This window comes from Periplaneta americana, chromosome 9 (genome assembly GCF_040183065.1).
Source record: "Periplaneta americana isolate PAMFEO1 chromosome 9, P.americana_PAMFEO1_priV1, whole genome shotgun sequence".
NCBI lineage: Eukaryota > Metazoa > Arthropoda > Insecta > Blattodea > Blattidae > Periplaneta > Periplaneta americana.
Genome location: NC_091125.1, coordinates 118,534,507 through 118,548,940, shown reverse-complemented (window position 1 = coordinate 118,548,940; position 14,434 = coordinate 118,534,507). Strand labels below are relative to the sequence as shown.

Sequence of the window (14,434 nt, the reverse complement as noted above, 5' to 3'; positions counted from 1 at the left end):
GTATATTTATTCCTGAAGTAACCAATGAAAGGCACTAGACCACTTTCATAGAGAGGATGACTGTTCATTCTCGTACTTTACAATTTAGTCAAAATAAATTTGACTATTTCGGTCTAGATTTCAGTAATTATTTCCTTCGCTTGTTGCTTGGCGTCACCTACAATACACATGACGTCATTGACGTTGTTGAGTTGCTGCTAGGTAATCACAGAGAATTGTTTTTGACTTTTTCTCCGAAATATAAGGTTTGAATATAAATTTTATTAAGCATGCAAATATTAAGTATTCTGGCTACAAAAAAGTTTACAATCAGGCGGCCTGCTGTCTGAATAATAGACATTTAGAAATCATGAAAATACTGGGGTTTCAGCACAGTCTTTCTGTTTTCGTGTGCGATAGATATTCATACGTTTGGTGAGTAAAAAGACGTAGTAGGTACTTAAGCAAAGAAAAAATTCGTTATATCAATTTTGCATAATTATGTTATAATTTTTTACATTCTTTGTACTTTTCTGTTTATTGCAACTGTGTGTATCTTATACAATACAAATTTCCATGAATACAAGGCTATTGCTTTCACTTGGTAACTGTTGTTGTCTTTCAACTTTTATTACTGCACAAAATTTGTTTTATTAATGCACATATTGGGCTATTACTGCACAAATTGTGTATTACTGCACCCTAAAAAAACTCTGGTACACGCTGAAGAAATTATGATACCATACCTAATAGCATTGGACTCTAGGCCGTATTCATAGACATTTTTAGCGCGGGCTTTCGGTGGATTATCAGCGTTTTTCGTATTCATAAGCCAGTGTTAGCGATAGGATATGATTTGAATTCTGTACTAATAACCAGTGGATAGCCGGGGCTAGCTTAGTACGCTCGTAGCGCGTGCTGCGAAATGTCTATGAATACGACCCTTAAGGTAAACCTTTAACATGCTTTCCTGTAAAATTGTCTGTGTGGATTAGGACTATATCATTCCCAACCCTTCATATATTTGAATCCACTCGTAGCGGATATGGATTGTTGTGGAAGCACTCTTGTGTAAGTTCAAACAGGCGATTATAAATGGATTTTTAATAATATATTCTAGGTTTACTTTGAAACGAAGGTCTATTAGCTCTTTCCACCTGAATGATATCTAATTCAGATGTTTACGGTTTCATTGAAAAAAAAGTCGTTAACGGATATGGAGTGTTAATTCACATACAATACATAAGTAATTTAGGCTTAAGTTTTCACTATGCATGATATATTATTTTTACATTCTAACGATTTTAGTTGACATTTTAATTGTCATAACTGAATCCCTTCGTGCCTGTATTTAATGTAGCCTATCACAATGTCACATAATTTCTCTGATAGTGGTTCTGGATGATATGTACATCTATTATCAGGCAGTACATCTCACTTGATATGTGTCAGAGGAAGAACAACTGAAGGGTCCGGGGAAAAACACGTTTAGTCCAAATTTAGTAATATTCTTACATTTTAATTGAATCTGACAGTTGAAATTGAAATCTTTACGATTCCCTAATCATACAGGTGAAAAACTCGCTTGGTTCGATGGTTCCACATTGTAAGCATATTAAGGAAAGGTTTGCAAGGGAAGAAATCGTTAGTTCTGCAAGTCTGTAAGCACCCTCCTGAAAAATTTGCAAAATATGTTACATACAACTGAAGTCTCATTAGTGTAATATGTAACATGTAACTAGTCGGCGATGTATGCAATGGAGAGGGAAAGGAACTGGCCACCCTACCTCATTATCTCCTGACTTAGTTGCCTCGTAAGTGATGCCTTGTTAGTAACACTTGTGAGGTCCAGATCTGTCTTCGGACAGTTGACTAAATAACAACGTCAAATCTTTTTGACGCGACACTTCTTGAAGGACAGCGGTGTAAACCATGTCAGATAATATCATGAGTGGAATTAATGCAACATTGAGTTGACATATTATACATTATTTTGACTGCCGATACGGGCTATTTAGCTGAGCAAACAATATCGAATAAGATGAAGATAATGTTTTGTTTTATCGTATTACGGGATTTACAGAGCGTTGTCAAATAAGTTGCGTAACTGAAAAAAAATAATAGTAAGTTCCTACAAATACTCAAGATTTTAATACAGAGATATGACAATCATCATTAGATTGCATTGTGTAACATTTTAAGTCGATAATCTTATCCATTATATATCGTGGCTTTTAAATAGACAGTCCATGAGTGGACATCTAATAAATGTTCGACAGTCAGACCATACAGAAGCCTGTTTAACAGACAGCAAAATGTATATTTGTGTGCTGATATTGGCGATAGCTGTAACAAGTTGTAGAGGAAGAGCCGTAGGTGAGATGACGCTCATACAGTAATTTTATTAATTCTGGAAAAATACTTCTACAATAAAATTATTTGATGTCGCTTAAAATGAGAGGATTGTATGATTATAAACAGCAGTTAAGAAGTAATTGTTTGTGAGTTATGTATGCGCCGGAGCTACAAGAAAAAAATAGTTTGTACATTTTTTAAGTCATCTTGTTGAACGTCAATTGCAAGAAGCTTTCAAAGCATCATTATCTCCATAAATAAATTCAAAAAAGTGAAATTTCTTAAATTCTGTACAATACTCATAATATAGGGCATTTCTGAGATGCTTGACGAGAAGGAGAAATAAGAACATATTATTAATAAATAATTGAAACATAGTGATATTTTGATTCAATGATGTACCGTATTTGTACTTTCCCTCCACTCCATTTAAGGTCATATAATATACTTATACTTAAAAATAAGAACAAATTTAATTTTATTGATTACTGTCACTAAATCTCAAAATAAAAATTAACTGTTCCATTATTCCAGATGTCAGAGAAAAACAAAATGCATGGGAGCTGAGCGGCCATTTTGAAGGAGATATCATACTAACTGAAGAACAGAAGCTTGGACTTAGAAACGGGATCATCAACACAAAATATCGTTGGCCTGATAGAACAGTGCCATACGTCATAGATTCAGTGTTCAGTAAGTAGAAATCTTTCCTTCGTCTCTCTTTTCTTTTCTGTCTCCCGCTTCGTTATATTTTAAGTATTAGCACAGTCTAGTATATACAGTCACGAAGCTCAATACGTAGTAAATATGCATCCATAGATAGTTGCTAACCACTAGGATCGCTAATATTGCCTCATTACAGACAATGCGAAATAGTACCGGCACAATCTATTGTTCCTAGCACCCTCACAACTCAAGCTTCGTGACTGTATATACTAGACTGTGGTATTAGCCCAGTGCTATTCCAATTGTGTCTCTCTACTTTTCACACGAGTACATTTTCCTGCAGTTAAATAAAAAACATCCCCCCTCCATTCGTACAGTACTTATCTCAGCACGAATTCCTCCACCTCCTACTGTATTACTAGAAAGGACTTTGTGAATATATAATATAGTCTACTTCAAATATAGTAATACCGGTAACTATTATTGAATTGTATTAAATAGTTTGTTTTTGTAAAGCTGCAATTTTTCATACCTTACATACCTACTACTCTTTTCTCTGCAGTGCAGAAAGGTAAGTATTGCGTATTCATGATAAAGATATTCGAATTTTTAGTGATATTTTTAATTAAAAATTTCCAACGATGGTGTGTTATTTCATACTTATCGTTGTTGTTGTTGTCATGCCATATAAGTTGATTGTACAACACGATAAATGGTTATTTATTTAAATTTAAACTACGATCATCGATCAAAAATAGTAGCCTATATGCTATTTGTTTGTTAAATGCATAAATCTCGAAAATATAAAAAAAAAACTTGACCGCTTCTCGTCCTTTTCAAACTTTTCCTCTATTTTATTATACCACTGCTCCACATATAACGTAATATTTATGTAACCAAATATGCAACTTATGTAGGTTCTAAATTCCACAGCATAAGAATGAAGTTACTAACTTGTTTGCCAATATTGGTATAATTATATAGCCCTATCTAAGAATTATAAATACACATATTAGCCAATCGATGCAAAACAGAGAAAACTGATGAATCGTACGATACGTATTGTAGAGTAATATTTCTTCGTTCTCCTGCTCTAAATTCAAAGAAATTCTTTGGAAGTCTGTCACTTTTCATTTGTTGTACAGAGTCAAGTCGCTAATGCCAATATTCCTCTTGTTTTTCACTTATTTGCAAAAAACTATGTTTTGCTTAATATTATTTCTGATTGTACAACTCTTCTAACATCACGATTAGAAGAAAAAACCCAAATACCACAAAAAATATAATAGAAAAAAAGATAATTTTCATTAGTTTTAATAATTTAACAAAAATATTGGTCTTGTAAACCAAAAATAAGGAATACCTTTTAAAACTTCAGAAAAAAGATAAATCTTTTCATTAATTCCCAAAACTAATATTTTAAATAAACTATTTTATGATATTAAAAATATTATAATTATAATATTAACTGCAAGAATACTTTTCACACAAATAAGACATCCATTGGCAATAGGACTCATATTACTAATTCAAATAATTATTGTATGTATAATAAGAGGTTTACTATCACAAAGATTTTGATTTTCATATATTCTATTTTTAATCTTCCTAGGAGGAATATTAATATTATTTATTTATGTAGCAAGACTAGCCTCAAATGAAATATTTTATATATCAATAAAAATATTATTAAGCATAATCATTATTATATTAATATCATCACTAATTATTAATACAGATTTAATAATTAACAATATGGGAGAGCAAATGACTACGTACAAAGGAATAGTACGTGTCGTTCTGATCTGCCGAGGTGAAGACATACATTGGCCACCAAGGTCTCCACACCTTACTGCTACCGATTTTTGTTTATAGAGGTCGATAAATGGCGAAGAACAATGATCGAGAAAGGAAGACTAACAGCGCCCGCAAAGCCGAAAACCTGCCCGACCAACGAAAATTAGTGCTTCTGCTATATGAAAAAAATATTTTTACGATTTAAAAAAAAAACATATTTAATCTTATAATCAACAAAATTGGATCAAGTATCCATAAATTAATGTATATTAAAAAAAAGAGTTATTTAATTCTTCCAATCACCCCAATAAAATATATTAAATACTAAATAAAATTAAACAAACAAAATAAATAAAATAATATATACAATTTACATTATAATTTAGTTTACCCTGATGTTCATAGGGCAGTAATGACGTCTCAACTGTTGGGTAAATTTTTCCATAATTCATAGGAAGGTTTATTACGTTGCCATGCTTATTTATGAATTGTAATTTTGAATAATATTTGAGTACTTTGCATTTCATAATTGGTTTTCTGATTCTCACCTCATAAAAAAATTGAGAAACTTTAGGTGGCCCGGTATTTTTGCCGGTGAGTGTAGTTGTTCATAATTGCAGGAAAATGACTTTCAGATTCCGTCTCCCAGTCCGGACCTTATAAACCCCGTTTCTGTTGCCTGTACTCTGCTCTCATCTCTATTTTCACAGTTCAGAGCTCACTTCTACACAGAAATCTGGAGTGGCCATCATCTTAAAAATCTAAAAACGTTGTCTCTTATATGATTTTATTCTTCTGTTAGCTTTCAATAACTCTACAAAGATACTTCAATTTATATAACATAGTGGCTGCTTCTTCTAGATAGAATATTCTACACGTGTTTGCTTTAGGGGCTATTTCCTTACTGCTAAGAGGCATTTATTCGCGCAGACGTTGAATGGGTTTTCCTGAGTTATCAATAAGATAATACTGGAAAACGCAAGTTAAATTGATTTATTCAGTCTCTGTAGAAAACAATTTCGTGTTGTGTCTAACAGTAAATACGAGCGAGAATTAATTTTGTGCTGACTGAATGGTTTAAATGGATATTTCTGGATTCACTGCACACAAGCGACTATTTATTTATATTCGTACTCACTAGATCTATTCGACAAGTATAATGATGGTTTGCGGAATATTTTTTATATGTCAAAGCGTATAATTTTATAGAAAAAATGAGAGAGCTAGAATTGTGCAAGACAAAAAGCGTGTGCAACAGAATGAATCTAGTAGGCTGTGATCGGAAACGAGAACGGTAAAGTTAAAACTTGGCCAACTCTCCGTTCCCGTTCGGGCTCCAGCAAGCTTCTCGTTAATTGTGAATGCTCATATTTAAATACTTTATTTCATTCTCGTTGTCGTTTCCGTTCCCGGTTTAATGTGAGCCAGCCTTAAGTAAGCGTACATATTTTTGTGTTACAAATCTAGTTTAAAATTGTAATTAAATAATTAGTGATTAACTTTGTAACCTCTTTACTGTGTTAAAATGAAGAATTTTACCTGGCTGACTAGTTTCGAAGTGACATTCTTCATTGTCAGAAGCATAAATATAATATTATATAGAATATTCTTTCGCTTCTGTAATCCCATGAAGCTTGCACTTTTTTTCATATAAAATATATTTTAAATATTATTGAGACATGTTTTTATTAATGCAGATGAAGAACAGAAAGCTCAAATTCTGAAGGCCGTGGATCAGTACCACGCTCTGACCTGCATACGCCTACGTGAATACAACCCTGACACAGATGTTGATTATGTCCACATCAGAGGCGGCTCTGGATGCTCATCCAACGTAGGCCGCATCGGAGGGGTGAGTACCATTTGGTGCCTCAACGCCAAAGACACCAGATTTCTAATCCTGGAGAGTCCAAGTAGAGGACAAAGAAAGTGTTTGCGGCAGGTTATCGAGTATCTCTTGCCTCGACTCCATTAATTATTTCTCTATTACTCATCACCAGCACCATTACCAACATAATCATCATCCTGATGTAAAGCATATTCATTTTTCATAGATCATCACGAGCAATGTCGTAACAATATAGTAACCTACATCTGCATTTTTCACATCTCTTAAAATGTGCATATTTCGCATTAGAATCTCGGACTTCTTGTGACAATCTACCAAACTGACTATGGTAGTTGATTCAATACTTTCTGTTAATTATAATCTATTTTTAGGCAGCCACTCCTAAAAGTTGATCTTTCAACGCTAGACAAGAATGTTCAAAACTGATTGTTATACGGTAGAGTGTGACAAGTATTGTAACATTGACTTTCAACCGATTTCGCCGATTGTCAATTATTTCCCACCAGATGTCACACAGCAGCAATCGATCAATAAAGCGGCGCAAAAAATGCCAGGCCTGCTTTAAAAATGACTCTTTTCGGTTAATAAATGTGCACAGACTATAAATTCAACAACTACCTTACTGATAACTACATAAATCAATAAAAGAATTAAATATAATTATAAAAAATAGAGTTAATCCGGATTCGAACCGGAGATCTCTGTTCTGCAGCCAAGTGCTCTAACATTGAGGTATACCTTTACCCGATTTCACTGTGATAAAGTTAAACTATTGCAATGAGGGAGAATACAGCAGTGGAGAAGCACGTGTAGTGTACGACACAAAGTTAAAATCGTTTTATTTTATTCGCAGCATTGCTACACTCGACCTGCGCCCTCGTTTCGCACACATCTTCGATCACAACATTTGTATCGTAAATGACTATTCTCGCATTCTCATATAACGCTTGCAAGTCCATAATAAACATTGACAAACGAATTTTCATTTTGAGCAGAGGCAATACTTAACCCTTGAGCCCAATAATCCTGGAGCGGGGTGTTTCCGACTGGGTACCATCGAGCATGAACTACTCCACACACTTGGCTTCCACCACATGCAGAGCGCCACCGATAGGGACAACTACGTAGAGATCATATGGGATAACATCGAAGCAGGTATTTATGTTTGCAATCTATTAATACAATAACCAAATAAAATTGTATTTACGTACTGTTGTGTTTAGCCAGCAGTCCTAAGAATGGTTGGAACCTCATGTCAGAAGTGACTCCAATAAGGCATCACTCATATTTAACTAAAATAATAAACAGACACGTCCCCTTCATCAGTGGAGGATTGCTTAAGAAACATGTAGACCTACCCTTCTTCCTTTCTTTGTCATGTTTTACCTCGCCCTTTCCTGTCGACTTACAATCCAATGCGGTGTATAGGCCTATATTATTTGACGGTCATTAGACAGACATACATTGCAGGTCTCCCTGGTCGTGTGGTCAGGACTATGCAGGGTCACCACTGAAACATCATAGGATGTCACATGACAATGGACAAACACGCAAGCTCGTGAACGGACGAAAGACGAATCTCTTCAATTGTCCATGCTGAAAATCGAATCACGGACCACTTGGAGAAGGGAGAATTTAACATAAGAGAATCTAAAGATGTCGCTTATGGTTAATTTGTAACGAATGGCAAGGCGTGTTACATGAATATCATATAATTTAAGTGATGGTCTCATTAAATTACGTTTTCACAAAAATGGGTTCTTACTTTATAATACTTTACTTTGTATATTATGACTTTTCTTTCCTGCCTATTGTACCATTTCTAGATTTACAATGTTTTTCATGTTTTAATTGCTTTTTTGCCTGCCTATTGTGCCTTTCCTAGATTTATAGTGTCTTTTTTCATGTTGTAATTGCCTTTTTATCTGCCTATTGTGCCTTTTCTAGATTTACAGTGTCTTTCTTCATGTTTTAATTGCAATTTTTGCCTGCTTATTGTGCCTTTTTTAAGATTTACGGTGTCTTTCTTCATGTTTTAATTGCCTTTTTTGCCTGCCTATTGTGCCTTTTCTAGATTTACAGTGTTTTTTTTATGTTTTAATTACCTTTTCTGCCCGCGTATTATGCCTTTTCTAGATTTACAATGTTTTTCCAGGTTTTAATTGCCTTTTTTGCCTGCCTATTGTGCCTTTTCTAGATTTACATACAATGTTTTTTCATGTTTTAATTGTCTTTTTTGACTACCTATTTTGCCTTTTCTATATGTACAATGTTTTTTTTTTTTCATGATTTAATTGCCTTTCTTGCCTATATATTTTAAATGTGAAAAATGCCTACACATTCGATCTCTACTAATAACAAGACATAATTGGTTTCTATATTTTTTGCAGGAAAGGAACACAATTTCAATAAGTATGACGCAAGTACTGTCACCAGCTTTGGAGTAGAATATGATTATGGCAGTGTACTGCATTACAGCGCTTATGCCTTTTCTATTAACGGAGAACGAACGATTGTGCCTCTTGTAAGTTTCTTAATTCATACTATACAATACACCACTTCAATATTCAGTTGAAAATGTCAAACTATTTGAATCAATTGTAATGCACAAAAATGCGGCACACTCAAGTTGTGGTTCATATAATGGCAATAGTCCTGCGTTTGGTTACTTTGAATACAAGTTAGGTGTACCTCGATCATACTATTTTTAATAGTTTTACTCTACGGTCTCACGTCGCATGCTCCGGTACTGTGTGTTTACACCTAAGAATTCGAATTTCTTCCTACGACCGATTTTTTCAACATTATGTATTAGTCGTAGTGACAAAAAAGGAATCGAAGTCTTAATTTTGAATTCAATAAATAATTCAGGCACCACATAATAATTTTCAGTTGCCATGTCTACATGCTGCCAGGAACTTGTTTACCCTGATTTTTACAATAAGTAGTACGCATTAAGGGGAGTTGGTCATTATCGCATGTAAAATAATGGTAAAATAGCCTATCTTCAAGCAGTCATAAATATAATACTATTTATCAGAGGTATTTCATTTTTGTTAGCTATGCGTCTATGCATATTAAGCTTTAAAATGAAAAAGAATGGATACTCTAGAGTAAATATTTATCCTTAAATTAATTTTTTTAATTAAGTACAATTTTTTTTATAAATTCACTATATGTCTGTGATTAGGTACACTCTATTCACTTATTATAGGACATATTGAATTGAAAATTTGACCACTTACTGCTAATAGATACTAAAACATACCCTACTAAAATTATTCATGTATCTGTAATATTATGGGCATAGGACTTATAGAAATCATCACCGTGAATAAATTTAAAAAAATTGAAGATTAGTATAAGCCCTATGCCCATAGTATTACAGATATTTTAATAATTTTAGTAGGGTATGTTTTAGTATCTATTAGCAGTAAGTGGCCAAAATTTTAATTCAATGTGTGCTATGATAAGTGAATAGAGTGTACCTAATCACAGATATGTAGTGAATTTATATAAAAAAATATGTTTAAATTCAACAATTAATTTAAGGGTAGGATTTACACTAGATTAACCATTCTTTTTTCATTTTAAAGGTTAATATGTATACATATATCATAAAAAAATGAAATAGCTGTGATAAATAGTATTACATTTATGACTGCTTGAAGATAGGCTATTTTTATCATTATTTTGCATGCGATAACGTCCAATTCCCCTTAAGATATTTTAGATTTGATTAATGGTTGGAATTAACAGATGAGAAAATATAAATGTTAACACAAACTTAAAATAAAACAAATTATGAATGCGTGCTTCACGAGTCTCTACACATTACGATGAATGACTGTAAACGTTTTAAGTGTCACAAATGAAACACTTCTCCTTCTTTCTGATAAAATACATTTTCTTCTTTCCTAATGAAGTGCTGGCTACCAAATGATTCTATTAGAGCACTGATCTCCAAGCGTTCATCTTTGTTTTGTTTTCTTATGTTCACTGAACAGCAGACCTGAATGTTCAGTAGGGTAGTGTTCCACCGAACTATACTCCATGCATACCTACACTGCTGCGGCTCACTTGGAGGCTTTAGGTAACCAAACGAAGGACTCTAGTAATAACACAATCATTAATACTGAAACTTACATCAGAGAGAAAATGGTGACAAAAATGTCAGATCCACACAACTCAAGTGGACTAACAAGACGCCAGAAACCCAACTTTGACTGCATACAAACTCTGTGTGACTTGAATGGTTGTTTTCTGTTATTATGTAATTTGGCGCGCTCAGTCAAAGGTCCCGGGATCGATACCGGGCTCCAGAAAAATTTTTCCCTCGAAATTATTCAAGTCTGCGTCACAGGGATCTAGATTTGCATAATATATACGTCACTGTAGGTACGTTAACAGAAAACCACAATTCAAGTCACACAGAGTTTGTGTGCACTCAAAGTTGGGTTTCTGGCGTCCTGTCAGCCCACTTGAGATGTGTGGGGTATAAACGGAAAAATTAAGACGGTGTCGGGTGCAGTTCCTGAGTAGCTCAGTCGGTAGAGCGTTAGCGGCACTCAAAGGTCCCGGGTTCGATACCCGGCTCAGGAACAATTTTTCCCTTGAAATTATTCAAGATTAGGCAGTAGATTGTTTTCTTCGAATGGGGATTATGTACTTTGTAATTTTATTTGTGCCAAACACAAACTAGAAGGTAAAAGCGAAGATTTAGTGAAGAATACTAACACCAAAAAGCATCGTAAACGTGTAATATTGTTAGAGCAGCAAGAAAAGGAAGAAATTGCACACTTCAAATTCAAGTAGGCAGTCAGAGTTTCTTCTCGACGTATGCGAAGTTATGGTGGGGTCCAACATTTCATTTCATAAATTAGATAACTCTTTTTTCCAGCAGTTCATAGAAAAATACATACAAAATGATTCTTTCAAAGTGAACACTTCGCAAAAGCTAACTGAAATTTTGTTATGCTGACGAAAAGAAATCAGAACATTAAACTTGTTTACTGTTCTTTATTTGTAGTACATAGGCCTATCTTATGTAGGAACTATTGTTTATTTCACTCAATCTGACATGATATCAATAAAGTATTTAGGCAGTGACCATATTTTCAGTAGACTAGACAGTAGTGTCGAAGCGCGCGTTTGTTCATACTGAACTCCTATCGCTAGGTAACGTGTACACTTAGCGGCATAAAGAATGGGCCGGCCGACAATTTCAAAGTTCCAGAGACATACATTGCGCATGCTCGTCTCGTCAACGCCATAGTTCACTAGGCAACACATAATTAAACCATTTAAATTTGCTGTATTTTGTTTAAGGGGCTAAAATATGTAATAAAATCGAATGGCGGGTTGATTCTAGATACATCAGGGCCCTTGAAGAGTGGAATAATAATAAAATTGATAAATACAAAATCAACCGGAGCGAATATGAACAGGAAAACCATGTATTATGCCGAACCGATATAAGCAGTTGCAGTAGCGTAAGTTGTTATGGCATTGGTATATTGAACAAGTTAGTAGTAGTAGCTCAAGGTTCGAATCTCCCCCAATATATATATATATTTTTTTGTTACAAATTTGCCATCATATGCGTCTCGCAAAGCTATAATTATGTGGCGATATCTCTTAGAATATGCCCAAAATCTAATAAATAATAAACCTCCCTCTCTCTTTCAAGCAATGCTGCTATCTGTTAATATAACGTTCTGTCTCGTCATTACGCTTGAAGATGGCACAGAAACAATAACTCATTGCCCTGATTCGCATAGGTTATTCTGCGTATGCTACTCTCCGACAGGACTTTGATTGGAGAAATGTCATTTTCTCCGACGAGGTAATTGTCTGCAATAGCAATGATAGTTTATTATATGAATGACCACCGATACGCTTCGCGTGAGGGTCGCGTGTTGGGGGTGGATGTCATACGATGGGGCAGGACTTCTGGAACGCATCCACAGTCTGTTTACGGCAGAAGTCTACGAACACATTTTCGCAAATGTAATGATCCCTTCCGCCCGACAACGATATCCAGAAGGAACACTTTTCTTCCGGCAGGATAATCATCCGATACACACCGCCAACCGGATTCAAAAATGGTTTACGAGGCGTGATGTCGACCCAGTCGACTGGCCTCCAAATTCACCAGATATAGTCCACACCTGTGGAGTAACGGTCAGAGCGTCTGGCCGCGAAACTAGGTGGCCCGGGTTCGAATCCCGGTCGGGGCAAGTTATCTGGTTGAGGTTTTTTCCGGGGTTTTCCCTCAACCAATACGAGCAAATGCTGGGTAACTTTTGGTGCTGGACCCCGGACTCATTTCACCGGCATTATCACCTTCATATCATTCAGACGCTAAATAACCTAGATGTTGATACAGCGTCGTAAAATAACCCAAGAAAATAAAAAAAAATCACCAGATATGAATCCGTTTCAAAATTTGTGGGCTGCAGTCAAAAGGATCCTACGATCTAATTGTACAGAACAACCACCCGTTAGGACACCTGAGGAACTGTGGGACAGAGTTCTAGATGCAAGGGAGAAGATGGCCAAGAATTTAGACCTGTTCCATAATCTTGTGGACTCCATGCCGCGCAGAATGAGGGCAGATGTTGACGCAGGTGGTTTGTGGACGAGATACTAGTCCCCATCACAGCCTTGTTTTGTTAATATATTAACAAACTATTTGTTTTTGTTAATTTAATTATTTATTTGTGTTTGATATGCGTCCGTTTTTTAGGATGTGAAACAAGTATTTTTGTTTATACAGACCAGGTCTCACCTATTAATAGCCTACAAGTGATGGGCAATAATATTTTTACAAGGCAGGCATAACGAAGTTTGTTAACAAATGCCATTTCAAAACTAATAAATTAAGTAAAAGTTAAAATAATAAAAAAAATAATTTTACCGTACCAGGAGGCGAACTCACAACCTCTGGCACGGATGTCAGACTTCTTACCACTGGGCCACACACTGCTCGTAAGGTTTACTACATTATAGACGGATGACTTTCAATGAAGAGACACCACAGCAATGCCTTGCGCTGGGTTACGTTTACACGAGTGAACCGCGCGATAGAACTTAGCATTTCTATCGACCAAGAGTCAGCCCATTCTTTTTGCCGCTAAGTGTACATGCATGATAGAAGGTCGGAACTTCCAAGTTTGCTGATAATAGAGTGCATGATGTAAATACTGTGTGAATAACAAGATACTTAGGCAATGGTATTCTTTGTGTATAGATATGGTATTAACAGTTCTCTAAGAGAGTTATACAGTGGGTCTACACACAATTGCTTTATAGACCTAATAGTAAGTACAGAATAAAGCGATAAATAAAGTAAACTATTATTTTTAAGGATGAAAATGCACAAATCGGGCAGCGAGATGGATTCAGCGCTCGGGACCTCGAAAAGCTGGCCAAGATGTACGACTGTTAGCTGGAACACGAAGTTCAAGAGAATCCGCCACTAGTAAATATCTCATGGTTTTGACAAAACAGAATATTTACGAATTATGTAATGGTTCTAATTGATAATAAAGTGTTTTATGTCATTTAGTAATTAAAATCAAATAACCAACTCACTACGTCTCCACTTTCCTTATGCACTGCAGTGAAATAAACCACATTTTGTTTATCATTATCGTCATTATTAGCAGTAGGCTTAGTATCTTATTCGGCTAAGTTTTCATCATGTACGTAAAATTAAAACAAGGGAACCCACAGATTTATTTCCCTCCCTAAGAAGTTCGTCACTCTTCAAAATCCATTGTTCTT

The 14,434-nt window shown here is 35.0% G+C and overlaps 1 protein-coding gene and 1 non-coding gene across 2 annotated transcripts in view; both read left to right on the top strand.

Moving 5' to 3' along the window:
* LOC138705610 (uncharacterized) overlaps positions 1-14,211 on the top strand; it is a 38,691-nt gene extending 24,480 nt beyond the window's left edge. Inside the window, exons 7-12 of the mRNA XM_069834211.1 lie at positions 2,182-2,355; positions 2,869-3,027; positions 6,495-6,649; positions 7,642-7,801; positions 9,037-9,170; positions 14,016-14,211. Coding sequence (XP_069690312.1) covers positions 2,182-2,355; positions 2,869-3,027; positions 6,495-6,649; positions 7,642-7,801; positions 9,037-9,170; positions 14,016-14,096 — 863 coding nt within the window. The 3' untranslated portion in view covers positions 14,097-14,211. The remainder of the gene's footprint in view (positions 1-2,181; positions 2,356-2,868; positions 3,028-6,494; positions 6,650-7,641; positions 7,802-9,036; positions 9,171-14,015) is intronic.
* TRNAA-GGC (transfer RNA alanine (anticodon GGC)) lies at positions 11,179-11,248 on the top strand. The gene has a single exon. It is a non-coding gene; the product is annotated as a tRNA-Ala (tRNA).
* Positions 14,212-14,434: the final 223 nt, after the last annotated feature.